Below are 16,109 nucleotides of genomic sequence, written 5' to 3'. Positions count from 1 at the left end.
ACTCACCCTTAAGAGGGAGAGACACTTTGATACCACCCTTAAAGCATCCTTCCACCCAGACGCTATAACCCTAGCTTCAGAGGGTGAGAGGGAGAAAGAGGAAGTGCAGGACTTGGGAGAGCCTAAAGCCTCAGAGGAAGATGGCGGGGAGAGAAAATGGGCTAAGTTTGATCAGAAATGCAGAGAGCCTGTGGAGGCACAAACTGTTGAGGTAAAAACAAAAGTAAAAATCGCCCCGCCTAGCCCATCCTCCCTAGAAGGGCCGGGACCACCCCCATACCTCCCTGGGACAGAGGCGGCCTCCCCCTGTGTAGAGCCATGTAGGGAGCTTTGTGATCTGGGCACTTATGATTGCCCAGGAGGGGAGAGGAGAAATGAGGCGACCTTTGCGAAAGCTTATCCGGTGGACATAAAGCAGCACAGGGAAGTGAACTCTGGGCCAGGGAACCTGCTGCCTCAGGCCTACCCTGTTAATTTAGCTCCAGGCGGCAACAGAGCTTTAGAGTGGTATCCCTGGGAAGTGAAGGACTTAAAGGAGCTTTGCAAGGCAGTGGTGGAAGACGGGCCAAATTCCCCCTGGGCCCAAACCCTGCTACGAGACATAGCTTATCACCCATGTGTCCCTGAGGGCTGGTTGGACGTGGCCAAGGCAGTCCTCGTGAGTTTTGAGTTCATAAAGTGGTGCGCCTTCTTTAAGGAGGAGTGCTGGGTGAGGGCCAAAACTAACCAAGTAGCCCAGCCAGCTATCCCTATTACATATGCTATGCTGGCTGGGATGGGGGAAGGATTCTCTATGGGGATCCAGCAAGCTGCACTGCCTGCCCCGTACCATGAACAAGTGAGGCAGGCAGGACTTAATGCTTGGTACAAGCTGGATGAGGGGCCCACTGAATCTTCCATCGCGGGGGTGCGACAAAAGCCAGGAGAGTCATTGCCAGATTTTGTAGCTAGGGTCGAACACAGTCTCCATCGTAAGTTGCTGGCTGGAGACCTTCGGGATCAGTTTGTTAAGATGCTCATCTGGGAAGGAATGAATGCTGATCATAGGATGGCCTGCGCTGGCCTGAGGGAAGCTTTGATAAGTCGATGGATAGTGGCCTCGCAGGATGTAGGTACGCAACAGCATCAAAATCAATCCCTGGCCATGACCCTACAGGCTCAGACGACAGCCATGACCCAGGCCCTCTCAGCCCAGACATCGGCAATGACAGAGGCTATTACTCAGGCTCTGGCCACCCAAAGTTCCAAGTCACTCGGGAAGGCCACTCAGGGAGCCTGCTTCAAGTGTGGGCAAGAGGGGCATTTTAAACAGGAGTGCCCTCAAGCCTCCTTGACTAATAGATCAGGAGGGTCAAAGCCGCCCCATACCCCCTGCCCTAGGTGCAGGAAGGGATATCATTGGAAAAAGGAATGCAGGTCCAAGTTTGATATAGAAGGGAAGCCTTTAAACTAGAGGGGGGGCATCCTCCAGCCCCGTTAACTCAAGGAGGAACCCCATCCAAGGGGAAACCTGGGGTAACCCGTACTAGAACAATCCAAGCCCACTGGACTGCCCCCCTTATGGAGGGGCTCTGTCCCAAAATGAGTGTTGTCATAGGTGGAACAAGGTTTCACTGCCTAATCAACACTGGGGTGGATAGGACGGTACTCCGGGAAGAGGAGGTGCCACCCACCTGGGAGCTGGAGGATGGGCCATCAATATTGGGAGTGGGGGGCAATTATTGATCTAAGGAAACAGTTGCCCTCATGAAATGGGTCGGCCTTGATGGAGAACAGGGAAAAATACGGCCCCTGGTAGCAAAAAACCTTACAGTTAATTTATTGGGACAGGATATGCTAGGGCAAATGGATGCTGTGGTTACCACAGACCACCGGACCTTTTATGAGGGTATTCCAGAGGAAGGAGAGGCTCAGGGCCACGACAGGGGCATGGAAAGGGTCAAGCAAAAGGATTGTCTCACCAATTGTAAGGAACCCAAGGGACCCACTTGACTATACCCCCAATCCTAAAGGTCACTGCCCCCCAGGTGCCACCTATCAGGTGGAGGCCAGGAAATCCCATCTGGGTGGAGCAGTGGCCATTAACTCAACCTAAACTCATGGCGCTCTGCCTTCTGGTAGAGGAACAAATGACCCTTGGACATTTACGTCCTTCCATGAGCCCCTGGAACACACCAGTGTTTGTTATCCAAAAGGCGTCTGGGGCCTGGCGCATGCTTCAGGACCTTCGTAAAATAAATGAAAGGATGGAATTGGTGGGCACCCCCTTGAGAGGCATGCCCTGGACCCCTGCCATACCCTCAGAGTATACCCTGGCTGTAATAGATATTAAGGATTGTTTCTTTTCTATCCGATTGCACCTGGATGACTGTGAAAAATTTGCTTTTTCCGTCCCCTCCCTTAATTTTTCTCGACCCGATCAATGGTATGAGTGGACAGTATTACCACAAGGGATGGCTAATAGTCCAGCGTTCTGCCAACAGTACCTGGCCACACTTTTGGAGCCCATATTAAGTTCAGATGTTTCCCTCGCCTACGCCTATATGGATGACATCATCCTTGGACACAAAGATCCTGCCCTCCTGGAGGGCCTTTTAACCCAGGTCCTTACAACACTCACGGAGGGAGGATTCACGATGGCTCCTAGTAAGATTCAGAGGGTACCCCCTTTTAAGGTGCTTGGTTCCCATTTAACTCTAACCCAAGTCAGTCCCCTTAAACCTCTGTTGGATATCCCAACCTCCATGACCCTAACTCAACTTCAAAGTCTTTTAGGGGAAATTAATTGGCTACTGCCCTGGGTACCCATCCCCAAGGATAGTCTTGTGCCCTTGTTTACACTACTAAAAAATAAAATGCCACAAGATAATATTACCTTTACAGATAGTCATTGGGTGATATTTCTACAGTTTCAAGAAGCCCTAGACAAAGTTTCTTTAAAAAGGTATTCTGCCAATAAGCCCTTCTCTCTGTGGCTGTTTGCAGGGATTACCCTGATTTCTGCAGTCCTGACTCAGGAAGGGGAACCAATGGAGTGGATTCACACCCCCTTGGGGGGCACACCTCGGGTATACTCTCAGGCTGATCAGCTTGCTGATTCTATAATCAAGGGCAGAACTCAGGCCCAGAGGCATTATGGCTCTGACCCCCATTCCATTGTTTTCCCCTTTCGGATGTCAGATGTTGAATGGCTTACCAGGGCAAATGCCCGTCTTGCCCTTTCCCTTGAGGGGTTTTTGGGACACATTGATTGCCATTATGGGCCATCCAAATGGACCATCATGCTATGGCGACTTCCCTTAAAAATGCCTTCTTTATTCTCTTCCAAACCCATCCTCCATGCCCCTCATGTTTTCACCGATGGGGGTCAAGCAGGCTCTGCCTATGCAGCCTTCGAGGGTCAACAGGAAACCCCAAGCCACCAAAGGTTCCAACCCTGCCAAGGGTCAGCATAATATAAAGAAATGCTTGTTGTAATTATGGTTCTTCAGGACATTCAAGGGCCCTTTAACTTATATTCTGATAGCCTGTATATGGTTAACCTGCTTCCTCATGTCCCCCAAGCACATATTAGGCTGGATGATAACCCTATTTCCCCCCTTATGGTTACCCTCAAAGGTTTATTAGAGGGACGGGGGGCTCCCAATCATGTCCAGCACTTGAGGGGACACTCAAAGCTCCCTGGGTTTCTGTCTGTTGGAAATAATTGGGCTGATCAACTAGCCACCGGCCCACAAGCATTAACTTTACAGGAAGCCACTCAATTACATGACTTAACCCATATCAATTGGAGGGGCCTACGATACAGGCTCCCCCAAGTCCCTGTATGGGACCTCAAAAAAATCATCCACACTTGCAAAACGTGTCAACCCTTCCTGAAGGTGCCCCCATTACAGACACAGGGAGTAAATCCTGGAGGCCTCAAACCCAACACTCTCTGGCAATCTGATGTCACCCATTTTTCAGCCTTTGGTAAGCTTAAATATGTTTTTGTTTCCATCGATACTTATTCAGGAGCTTGTTGGGCCACAGCACATACAGGAGAAAAGGCTAAACATTCACAATCACATTTCCTTCAATGCTTTGCCACTCTAGGCCTGCCAGCACAGGTTAAAACAGATAATGGACCTTGCTTTATTAGTGAAGCAATGTCGGACTTTTTTAGCAGATGGCATATTAAACACATTACAGGAATACCTTACAACCCTCAGAGCCAGGCAATTGTAGAATGAAATCATCAATGCCTAAAAGAACAACTCTTAAAACAAAAAGGTGGAATTAGCCCCCATATCCAATTACAAATGGCTTTGTTCACTATCAATATTTTAAATTTTTCCAAGGGGTCAATTGAATCAAAATTCCAATTAAACCCCAGGCCCCAGGTTCAGGTTAAATGGAAGGACCCTCTAACGCAACAATGGAGGGGACCAGACCCTTAATCACCATGGGCAGAGGATTTGGATGTGTCTTCCCCATAGGGGAGACAGCCCCAATCTGGCTTACAGCCAGAAACCTTAAGTTTCTACCTGTTTCCTCTATACAGGAAGAACTTATCTGAGAGTTTGCACGTGTCTTGAAGGTTTCGTGTTTTATTAAATTTGTCTGTCTTTAATGTTTGAGTGATTACCTAACTCTGATCAGATCTACCCCACAGCTTTGGTTATACATACTAGTTCTTGGCTGAGCGATTGGACTCTCTAACAGTTTAAATTCTCAAATGGAGTCTAACAACTTTGGGACTTCCAGTAGGATCCCTGGAACTCTCAAAGGATGGGACTCTAAATTTGTTAAAGTAACAACTGTTTGAGTCAATTCAAATTATGCAGTGTATTAACATGTTGTAAATAATGTCAGACCTATGTTGTATTCATGTTTTTGCTTTCCAGCTAAGGTGGTCTTATAAGTCTTTACATGTCCTTAATATGCTTTAAACTTGTTTCTTTTAAAGATCTATTTTTGCAAAAACTATAGTGTCTCTTTTTAACAGTGTCTGCTTAATGGGTTACTCTGCCATTTCTAAAGTTAGGTCATGTAAGCACTTTTTAGCTCTGTTAAGTAGTTCTAAGTTATGCAATAATTTTGTGTACTAACTCTTATGTTCAAGGTTTTTATTTCTGGTTTATTCAATAACAAAAAAACATAAAATTCATGTTCTGTCAAGGTAATCTAGTGTGTACTCTACTGTCTCTGTTAAGTTCAGATTAATAAAAAGCATTGTTAAATATCATTATGATTAGATCTGGTCTAAAAGTGTTAAGATCACCCTGTCTAATAAAGGGCTATCATTTCAGGATGTTAAAAAATTCTATTCTAACCAGATACTCTAAATTCTCTTGGCACCTTTAACAAACTTTTTAAAAATCAGAGTTCTAAATTCTCTAAACTTTTGGTATCTCCAAAAGGGCCCCTGGAGATGTCAAAAGATATATCTCTCATCTTACAGAGATAATAACCAATTGGGATGTTTAAAAGTGCTGCCAAGACGTAAAATAATTCAACACTCTACTAAAATTCCTCACAACCCACAGAAACAGGCTATGGTGGGAAAAAACCATCAATGCCTCAAAAAACAGTTATTAAAACAAAAAGGGGGAGTGGCTACCCCCATCTACATTTACATAAGGCCTTGTTTACTATCAATATTTTAAATTTTTCAAAAGGGTCAAGGGAGTCAAGGTTCCAAAAACATGGGGACATTTAACCCCTAAACCTCAGATGCTTGTTAGATGGAGAGACCCTCTCACCTGACTCTGGAGAGGGCTTGACCCGCTGATTCAGTTGGGAAGAGGATTTGGCTGTGTGTTCCCCATAAGGGAGTTGACTCCAATTTGAATACCGGCCAGAAATATCAGGCCTATGCCCGATGCAGTAACAACCCACCCAGGGAGCGGTTTGCCCCTGAGGGAGATCCCCTTGTCTTTCCTCTTCCAGAAACGGATGGAGATCCAGAGGCAGGTGATGATGTGGACGCTACTCTTCACTGTCATCTTAACCAATCTACAAACCATTTTAAACTGAAGTCAGTTGTATTTAAGTATACTCACATTCATATTTTACATCCACATTGTAAATATTATGTTCAAAATTTGTAAAATCATCTTCCCTATGTAGATGCAAAACTAGAAGCTACTATCAGTGAAATTTCTATACATTAGTCTTGGAAATGATTTATAGGATAAGAGTGAAAAGCAACAACAGAGTAAGACAAAAAAACAAACAAGATTCTTTCTTGGCCGGCGCCGCGGCTCAATAGGCTAATCCTCCGCCTTGCGGCACTGGCACACTGGGTTCTAGTCCCAGTCAGGGCACCAGATTCTGTCCCAGTTGCCCCTCTTCCAGGCCAGCTCTCTGCTGTGGTCCGGGAGTGCAGTGGAGGATGACCCAAGTGCTTGGGCCCTGCACCCCATGGGAGACCAGGGTAAGCACCTGGCTCCTGCCTTTGGATCAGTGTGGTACGCTGGCCGCGGCGGCCATTGGAGGGTGAACCAATGGCAAAGGAAGACCTTTCTCTCTTTCTCTCTCTCTCACTGTCCACTCTGCCTGTCAAAAAAAAGATTCCTTCTAGCTAGAAATTTTCAAAAAAAAAATACAGTGAAGAAGCAACCAACAGAAAGCTTTTGCATGGGAAAGGAAATGATCAATAGAGTTAAGAGACATCCAGCAAAATGTGAAAAATTATTTGCAAGCCACCTATGTGACAGATGATTAATATTACAAATATACCAGCAACTTTAAAAATTCAACAAGAACAAAACCCATCCAGTTGAGAAGGGTTCTAAGGATGTCAATAGACAGTAGTCAGAAGAAAAAAACAAGAAATACAAGAGGCCAACAAATATATGAAGAAATGCTCAACCTCAGTAACCATCAGGAAAATGCAAATCAAAACCATAATGGGATATCCCCTCACCCCTGTCAGAATGGCTAAAATCTAAAACATAGAGAGTTACAGATGCTGGAGAGGATATGGACAAAAGGGGACACTTACACAGTGATTAGGGGGAAGTAAGTTAATTCAACTATTGTCGGAAATAGTGTGAAAATTTCTTAAAAGATAGAAATAGACTTGGCATATGATCCAGAGATTCCCACTACTGGGAATATACCCAAACAACTTGAACACAGTGTGTCAAAGAGATACCTGCATCACCATGTTCATAGCAGCACTGTTCACAGTAGCCAAAAGAGAAATCAACTGAGGGGTTGGTCATCAGATGAATGGATAAAGAAAATATGCATTTGTATATTTTATATACATCTTATATACATATACATTTATATATTTTGTATATAGCTGAACGTTATTCAGCTATAAAACGTAATGAAATTCGATCATATGCAGCAAAATGCACACAACTGGAGGACATCATGTTGAGTGAAATAAGCTGGACACAGAAAGACAAATATCATATGTTCTCTTTTATATGTGGGAGCTAAAATTCAAAAAACTAAAAAAAATATGAAATGTCTGTGTGTATCAGTATTGCTGCATATATATATATATATATATATATATATATGCAATATTTTGTTTAATACCTGGGTGAAACCAATGGTTAAGAATGTGATACTACTATAGTTTTTATTTTTTTATTAAACTTTTATTTAATGAATATAAATTTCCAAAGTATAGCTTATGGGTTACAATGGCTTCACCCCTCCCATAACTTCCCTCCCGCCCGCAACCCTCCCCTTTCCCGCTCCCTTTCCCCTTCCATTCATGTAAAGATTCATTTTCAATTCTCTTTGTATACAGAAGATCAGTTTAGTATATATTAGGTAAAGATTTCAACATTTTGCCCATATAGCAACATAAAGTGAAAAAACTACCATTGGATTACTAATTATAGCATTAAATAGCAATGTACAGCACATTAAAGACAGAGATCCTACATAATTTTTTTTTAAATTAATTAATTTTCTATGCCATTTCCATTTTAACACCAGGTTGTTTTTTTTTTTTCATTTCCAATTCTCTTTATATACAGAAGATCACTTCAGTATATAATTAGTAAAGACCTCATCAGTTTGTGCCCACACAGAAACGCAAAGTATAAAAATACTGTTTCAGTACTAGTTATAGCATCACTTGGCTTTAGACGACACATTAGGGACAGATCCCACATGGGGTGTAAGTACACAGTGACTCCTGTTGCTGACTTAACAATTTGACACTCCTGTTCATGGCGTCAGTAATCTCCCTAGGCTCTAGTCATGAGTTGTCAGGGCTATGGAAGCCTTTAGAGTTCGCTGACTTTGATCTTATTCCGATAGGGTCATAGTCAAAGTGGAAGTTCTCTCCTCCCTTCGGAGAAGGGTACCTCCTTCTTTGATGGCCCCGTTCTTTCCACTGGGATCTCACTCACCGAGATCATTCATTTAGGTCTTTTTTTTCCATGATATCTTGGCTTTCCATGCCTGCTATACTCTCATGGGCTCTTCAGCCAGATCTGAATGCCTTGAGGGCTGATTCTGAGGCCAGAGTGTTGTTTAGGACATCTGCCATCCTATGAGTCTGCTGTGTATCCCACTTCCCATGTTGGATCTTTCTCTCCCTTTTTGATTCTATCAGTTAGTATTAGCAGATACTTGTCTTGTTTGTGTGATCTCTTTGACTCTTAGACCTATCAGAGCTATCAATTGTGAGCTGAAATTGATAACTTGGACTATTGCGATGGCATTGGTACACGCCATCTTGATGGGATTGTGTTGGAATCCCCTGGCACATTTCTAACTCCACAATTTGCGGCCAGTCTGATTGAGCATGTTCCAAATTGTACATCTCCTCCCTCTCTTTTTCCACTCTTAGATTTAACAGGGATCACTTTTCAGTTAAAATTTAAACACCTAAGAATAATTGTGTGTTAATTACTGAGTTCAACCAATAGTACTAGAACAACAACAATAACAACAACAAATACTAAAAACGATAAAGTATTACATTGTACATCTAAAGTCAGGACAGGAGCTGATCAGTTCATTGTTGCTTATAGTGTCCATTTCACTTAACAGGTTTCCCCTTTGGTGCTCAGTTGTCGCCGATCAGGGAAAATAAATGATATTTGTCTCTTTGGGACTGGCTTAATTCACTCAGCATGATGTTTTCCAGATTCCTCCATCTTGTTGCAAATGACTGGGTTTCGTTGTTTCTTACTGCTGTATAGTATTCTATGGAGTACATGTCCCATAATTTCTTTATCCAGTCTACTGTTGATGGGCATTTGGGTTGGTTCCAGGTCTTAGCTATTGTGAATTGAGCTGCAATAAACATTAATGTGCAGATGGCTTTTTTATTTGCCAAATTAATTTCCTTTGGGTAAATTCCAAGGAGTGGGATGGCTGGGTTGTATGGTAGGGTTATGTTCAGGTTTCTGAGGAATCTCTAGACAGACTTCCATAGTGGCTTAACCAGTTTGCATTCCCACCAACAGTGGGTTAGTGTCCCTTTTTCCCCACATCCTCTCCAGCATCTGTTGTTGGTAGATTTCTGAATGTGAGCCATTCTCACCGGGGTGAGATGGAACCTCATTGTGGTTTTGATTTGCATTTCTCTGATTGCTAGTGATCTTGAACATTTTTTCATGTGTCTGTTGGCCATTTGGATTTCCTCTTTCGAAAAATGTCTATTGAGGTCCTTGGCCCATCTCTTAAGTGGGTTGTTTGTTTTGTTGTTGTGGATTTTCTTGATTTCTTTGTAGATTCTGGTTATCAATCCTTTATCTGTAGTATAGTTTGCAAATATTTTTTCCCATTCTGTCGGTTGCCTCTTCACTTTCCTGACTGTTTCTTTTGCAGTACAGAAACTTCTCATTTTGATGCAATCCCAGATGTTAATTTTGGTTTTGACTGCCTGTGCTGTTGGAGTATTTTCCAGGAAGTCTTTGCCTGTGCCTATATCTTGCAGGGTTTCTCCAATGCTCTCTAATAATTTGATGGTTTCGGGTCGTAGATTTAAGTCTTTAATCCATGTTGAGTGAATTTTTGTGTAAGGTGATAGGTATGGATCTTGCTTCAAGCTTCTGCATGTGGAAATCCAATTTTCCCAGCACCATTTATTGAATAGACTGTCCTTATTCCAGGGATTAGATTTGGATCTTTGGTCAAATATAAGTTGGCTGTAGATGTTTGGATTGATTTCTGGTGTTTCTATTCTGTTCCATTGGTCTATCCATCTGTTTCTGTACCAGTACCATGCTGTTTTGATAACAACTGCCCTGTAGTATGTCCTGAAATCAGGTATTGTGATGCCTCCAGCTTTGTTTTTGTTGTACAGGATTGCTTTGGCTATTCGAGGTCTTGTGTATCTCCATATGAATTTCAGCATCATTTTTCCAGATCTGAGAAGAAGGTCTTTGGTATCTTGATTGGTATTGCATTGAATGTATAAATTGCTTTTGGGAGAATAGACATTTTGATGATATTGATTCTTCCAATCCACGAGCATGGAAGATTTCTCCATTTTTTGGTATCCTCTTCTATTTCTTTCTGTACGTTTTTGTAGTTTTCATCGTAGAGATCATTAACGTCTTTGGTTAAGTTTATTCCAAGGTATTTGATTGTTTTTGTAGCTATTGTGAATGGGATTGATCTTAGAAGTTCTTCCTCAGCCGTGGCATTGCCTGTGTATACAAAGGCTGTTGATTTTTGTGCATTGATTTTATATCCTGCTACTTTGCCAAACTCTTCGATGAGTTCCAGCAGTCTCTTAGTAGAGTTCTTTGGGTCCCCTAAATAAAGAATCATATCATCTGCAAAGAGGGATAGTTTGAGTTCTTCCTTCCCGATTTGTATCCCTTTAATTTCTTTTTCTTGCCTAATAGCTCTGGCCAAAACTTCCAGAACTATATTGAATAGCAGTGGTGAGAGAGGGCATCCCTGTCTGGTACCAGATTTCAGTGGAAATGCTTCCAACTTTTCCCCATTCAATAGGATGTTGGCCGTGGGTTTTTCATATATTGCTTTGATTGTATTAAGGAATGTTCCTTCCATACCCAGTTTGCTTAGAGTTTTCATCATGAAAGGGTGTTGTATTTTATCAAATGCTTTCTCTGCGTCTATTGAGAGAATCATATGGTTTTTCTTCTGCAGTCTGTTAATGTAGTGTATTACGTTGATTGTTTTGCGAATGTTGAACCATCCCTGCATACCGGGGATGAATCCCACTTGGTCTGGGTGGATGATCTTTCTGATGTGTTGTTGCATTCTATTGGCCAGAATTTTATTGAGGATTTTTGCATCTATGTTCATCAGGGATATTGGTCTGTAATTCTCTTTCAATGTTGCGTCTCTTTCTGGCTTAGGAATTAAGGTGATGGTGGCTTCATAGAAAGAATTTGGTAGGATTCCCTCTTTTTCGATTGCTCTGAATAGTTTGAGAAGAATTGGAGTTAGTTCTTCTCTAAATGTCTGGTAGAACTCAGCAGTGAATCCATCTGGCCCTGGGCTTTTCTTTGTTGGGAGGGCCTTCATTACTGCTTCAATTTCTGTGTCAGTTATGGGTCTGTTTAGGTTTTCTATGTCTTTTGGCTCAATTTAGGGAGGTTGTATGTGTCCAAGAATCTGTCCATTTCTGATAGATTTCCCTGTTTGCTGGCATACAAGTCCTTGTAGTAATTTCTGATGATTCTTTTTATTTCTGTGGCGTCTGTTGTTACGTTTCCCATTTCATATCTGATCCTATTGATTTGGGTCTTTTCTCTTCTTTTTTTAGTGAGTTGGGCCAATGGGGTGTCAATTTTGTTTATTTTTTCAAAAAACCAGCTCCTCGTTTGGCTGATTTTTGTAATGTTTTTTTGGATTCAATCCTGTTGATTTCTTCTCTGATTTTAATTACTTCTCTTCTCCTACTGGGTTTGGGTTTGGTTTGCTGCAGATTTTCTAGATCCTTGAGATGACTTGAAAGCTCATCTATTTGGTGCCTTTCCAATTTCTTGATGTAGGCACCTATTGATATAAACTTTCCTCTTAACACTGCTTTTGCTGTATCCCATAGGTTTTGGTATGTTGTGCTGTTATCCTCATTTACTTCCAGAAAATTTTTGATTTCTCTTTTAATTTCTTCTATGACCCATTGTTCATTCAGGAGCATGTTGTTCAATCTCCATGTGTTTGCACGTGCTCTGGGGATTCCCGAGTTGCTAATTTCCAATTTCATTCCTTTTTGGTCTGAGAAGATGCATGGTATGATTCTAATTCTTTTGAATTTGCTGAGACTTGCTTTATGGCCTAGTATGTGGTCAATCCTAGAGAGGGTTCCATGTACTGCTGAGAAGAATGTAAAGTCCTTAGATGTAGGATGAAATGTTCTGTAGATATCTGTTAGATCCATTTGGGCTATAGTGTTATTTAAATCTACTGTCTCCTTGTTGATCTTCTGTCCTGTTGATCTGTCTATCTCTGAGAGTGGAGTATTGAAGTCCCCCAGAACTATTGTATTGGGGTCTAAGTCTCCCTTTAAGTCCCTTAACAAGTCTTTTAAATAAGCTGGTGCCCTGTAATTAGGTGCATGTACGTTGATAATCGTTATATCTTCCTGTTGAATGGATCCCTTAATCATTATATAGTGCCTTTCTTTGTCTCTCCTAACAGTTTTTGTGGTAAAGTTTATGTTGTCTGATATTAAGATGGCTACGCCTGCTCTCTTTTCATTTCTGTTGGCGTGGTATATCTTTTTCCAGCCTTTCACTCTCAGCCTGTATGGATCATTGTTGGATAGATGGGTTTCTTGTAAGCAGCAAAAGGATGGGTTTTGTTCCTTAATCCAATCAGCCAATCAGTGCCTTTTAACTGGACAGTTCAAGCCATTAACATTCAATGTGACTATTGAGAAGGAGTAACTTTGCCCTGCCATTAGCCAAAGATACTTTCTAATATATGGTTTGAGATTCCTGTGATCTTTTGGTGTGAGGTTTCCTTCCTTTACCTTCTTTCATATTGGTGACCGTGTTTCTGTGTTTCAGTATGTAACACATCTTTAAGCATCTTTTGCAGGGCTGGACGAGTGGCGACAAATTCTTTCAATTTCTGTTTGCTGTGAAAGGTCTTAATTTCACCTTCATTCATAAATGAGAGCTTTGCAGGATATAATATTCTGGGCTGGCAGTTTTTCTCACTTAGTACCTGGGCTTTTTCTCGCCATTCTCTCCTAGCTTGTAGGGTTTCTGAAGAGAAGTCAGCTGTGAGTCTAATTGGAGATCCTCTGAGAGTAATCTGGCGTTTCTCTCTTGCACATTTTAGGATCTTTTCTTTGTGTTTCACTGTGGTGAGTTTGATTACGACGTGTCGTGGTGAGGATCTCTTTTGGTCATGTTTATTAGGGGTTCTATGAGCTTCCTGTATTAGGATGTCTCTGTCTTTCTCCAAACCTGGGAAATTTTCTGCTAGTATCTCACTAAAAAGGCCTTCTAATCCTTTCTCTCTCTCCATGCCTTCAGGTACTCCTAGAACCCGAATGTTGGGTTTTTTAATAGCATCCTGTAGATTCCTGACAGTATTTTTTAGATTTCTGATTTCTTCTTCTTTTCTTTGATTTGATTGTTTCCTTTCCTGTTCTCTGTCTTCTAAGTCTGATATTCTCTCTTCTGCTTCGCCCATTCTGTTTTTTAGACTCTCTAATGTGTTTGTCATTTGATCTATTGAATTCTTCATTTCATTATGATTTCTCATCACTATCACCATTTCTTGTTCCACTAGTTGTTTCATTTCAATTTGATTCCTCCTTAATATTTCATTTTCCCGAGAGAGATTTTCTATTTTGTCCATTAAGGATTTCTGTGGTTCAAGAATTTGTTTTTGAGAACTTCTTAATGTTCTTATCAATTTTTTGAGATCTGCTTCTTGCATTTCTTCAATCTCCTCATCTTAATAATCTTGCATTGGGGTGTCTTTTTCATTTGGGGGTGTCATAGTGTCTTCCTTGTTCTTGTTACCTTGGTTTTTGCGTTTGTTGTTTGGCATGTTGGAGATATTTGGTTTCTTCACTGTGGTGTTTTTTCTTGTTACACTATGGCTCTATATTAAGTGGACTGTCTGCTTTCGGTGGAGCCTTAGAGGCTTGAGATGAGTGTGGACTGAGAGCTGTGTTTGGTTCCTCAGGGCTGAGGGTGTGTCAAAGATGACACTCCCAGGTTAGGCGTGGTAAATCTCTCTCTTTTTTGATTCAAAAGGGAAGTAATTCTGCACAGCTGAATGTAATTGGAGGTAGTTAGCAGGCAAATGATATACCCACAGGAGCCAGAGATCAGAAGCTCTTTCCCACGGACCACACAGGGAATCTCTGCTGCCCTCAGTGTGGGCTCCAATTCTCCTGCAATCTCCAACTGGTTTGCCAAGTTAGATGCTAATCTTCTGTTATTTCACCCCTCCCCCCAGAGTCAGGTTTTTCTGCTAGGCTCAGGGCTGGTGCAGCCTTGAGGTCGCCCTGCTTATGACGTATGTCCAAAATGGCGCCTGCTCTGTCTTGCTCGCCTTTGAGAGGTGAGCGGGTAGAGAGAAACTTGTGTCCGTATCGGTCGCTTTTTTAAATTTTTTTCCTCTCTCTCTTCTAGTTAGCCTGGTGAACTTTTCCCCACGAAGTTTCAAGCCTCGTTCCCTCTAGCCTCCTCTTTCCGCTTGCCCGCTGGTGTCTCGGGCTATTGTGGTTCGGCTCACCTCGCGTTCCAGCGCTGGTGAGTTGAGTCTGCCGCTGGTGTCCCGAACTTGGGCTCCCACGCTCTCCACGCAGGTCCACTGTGAATCACTAGTTCCGGAAGAGTTTCCTATGCTGTTTCATCCCCTACTCTTCCTTGACCCTGCAGTATCTCCACTTATATTTACCTGTCTCTCTCTCCGGACTAATAGTGTGCTCCCTGCCTATTCCGCCATCTTGCCGCGCCTCAATACTACTATAGTTTTAATGATCTGTGATTACTTAAAAATTTATGGCATGTTGGAAAAATGGTCATTTTCCCAATCATTAACTGTTTATGGCCATTGTCTATATTCCTACTAAACCAGGGTCTTTTTTTATTTATAAACTTATTATTTGGCAAAGCAATAAGCCTTTTTACTGTAATGTAAATTTAAACTGATAAGAACAGATACTACACTTGATCTTAGCCAAAAGGCTGAGAAGCGATGTGTAATGTAAATTTAAAATGTGTTATCTCAAAAACTAAAATCTAGAAAAAGAGAAGGAAAGAAGGTAGGAGGGAGGGAGAAGAGAGTGTTAAAAAGTAGAGTGCAGGGGCCAGCACTGTGGCATAGAGGATAAAGCCACCACCTGCCATGCTGGCATCCCTTGTGGGTACTGACTCGAGTCTTGGCTGCTTCATTTCCAAAATAGTTCCTTGATATGGCCTGGGAAAGCAGTAGAAGATGGTCAAAGTCCTTGGCCTGCTGCACCCACATGGGAGACCCAGAAGAAGCTCCTGGCTCCTGGCTTTGGATTGGTGCAGCTCTGGCCATTGCGGCTTTCTGGGGACTGAACCAGCAGATGGAAGACCTCTCTCTGCCACTGCTTCTCTGTAAGTCTGCCTTTCAAATAAATAAATAAATAAATAAATAAATCTGAAAAGGAAAAAATATAGATGGCACTCCAAAACTCAATAGCAAGACCAATGTGAATAAATGCTCTTCACCACTAATCATCAGAGAGATGCAAACTAAAGCTATAAAGAGGCTTCACCTCAAACCTGTTAGAAGGGATATAAAAAAACACAAAAGCATGGCTGACATTGTAGCATCCCATCCCCTCTCTGTAACCTTGCCTTTCATATAAATAAAATAAATCTTTGAAATACATAGAAGTGGGGGGGCAGAGCCAAGATGGCGAATAGTGAGGACGTGCGCCATAGTTTGGGAAAATAAAGTTTCATAAAAGTGGAATTACTGTAGCCTCAGGAAAAGACTAAAGAAAAAAACTGCAGAGGAAACGCTTCCGGATCCAGTGGATGTGACACAGAGGACTTACAGGGAGCCCACCGTGTGGAAAACCAACCACGGGAGACGAGCCGAGCGGCGGGAGACGAGCCGAGTGGCGGGAGACGAGCCACAGAATCTCGCCAGCCAGCGCGGGAACCAACGGAGGAGGGTAAGACAAAGACCTCAGAAACCCAAGACATTGGGGGGGG

General features: G+C 42.4%; 1 protein-coding gene and 1 pseudogene across 1 annotated transcript in view; one reads left to right on the top strand and one right to left on the bottom strand.

The window, feature by feature from the left end:
• Positions 1-3,479: 3,479 nt before the first annotated feature.
• The window catches only part of LOC133749974 (vomeronasal type-2 receptor 116-like), a 38,962-nt gene continuing 26,332 nt past the window's right edge, over positions 3,480-16,109 (top strand). The window contains exons 1-2 of the mRNA XM_062179343.1: positions 3,480-3,972; positions 4,096-4,217. Coding sequence (XP_062035327.1) covers positions 3,480-3,972; positions 4,096-4,217 — 615 coding nt within the window. The remainder of the gene's footprint in view (positions 3,973-4,095; positions 4,218-16,109) is intronic.
• LOC133750138 (U2 spliceosomal RNA) lies at positions 14,991-15,116 on the bottom strand (annotated as a pseudogene).

This window comes from Lepus europaeus, chromosome 20 (genome assembly GCF_033115175.1).
Source record: "Lepus europaeus isolate LE1 chromosome 20, mLepTim1.pri, whole genome shotgun sequence".
In the NCBI taxonomy this organism is placed as follows: Eukaryota; Metazoa; Chordata; class Mammalia; order Lagomorpha; family Leporidae; genus Lepus; species Lepus europaeus.
Note: the sequence above shows the minus strand (reverse complement) of the source record. Positions and strands in the feature narration are given on the sequence as shown.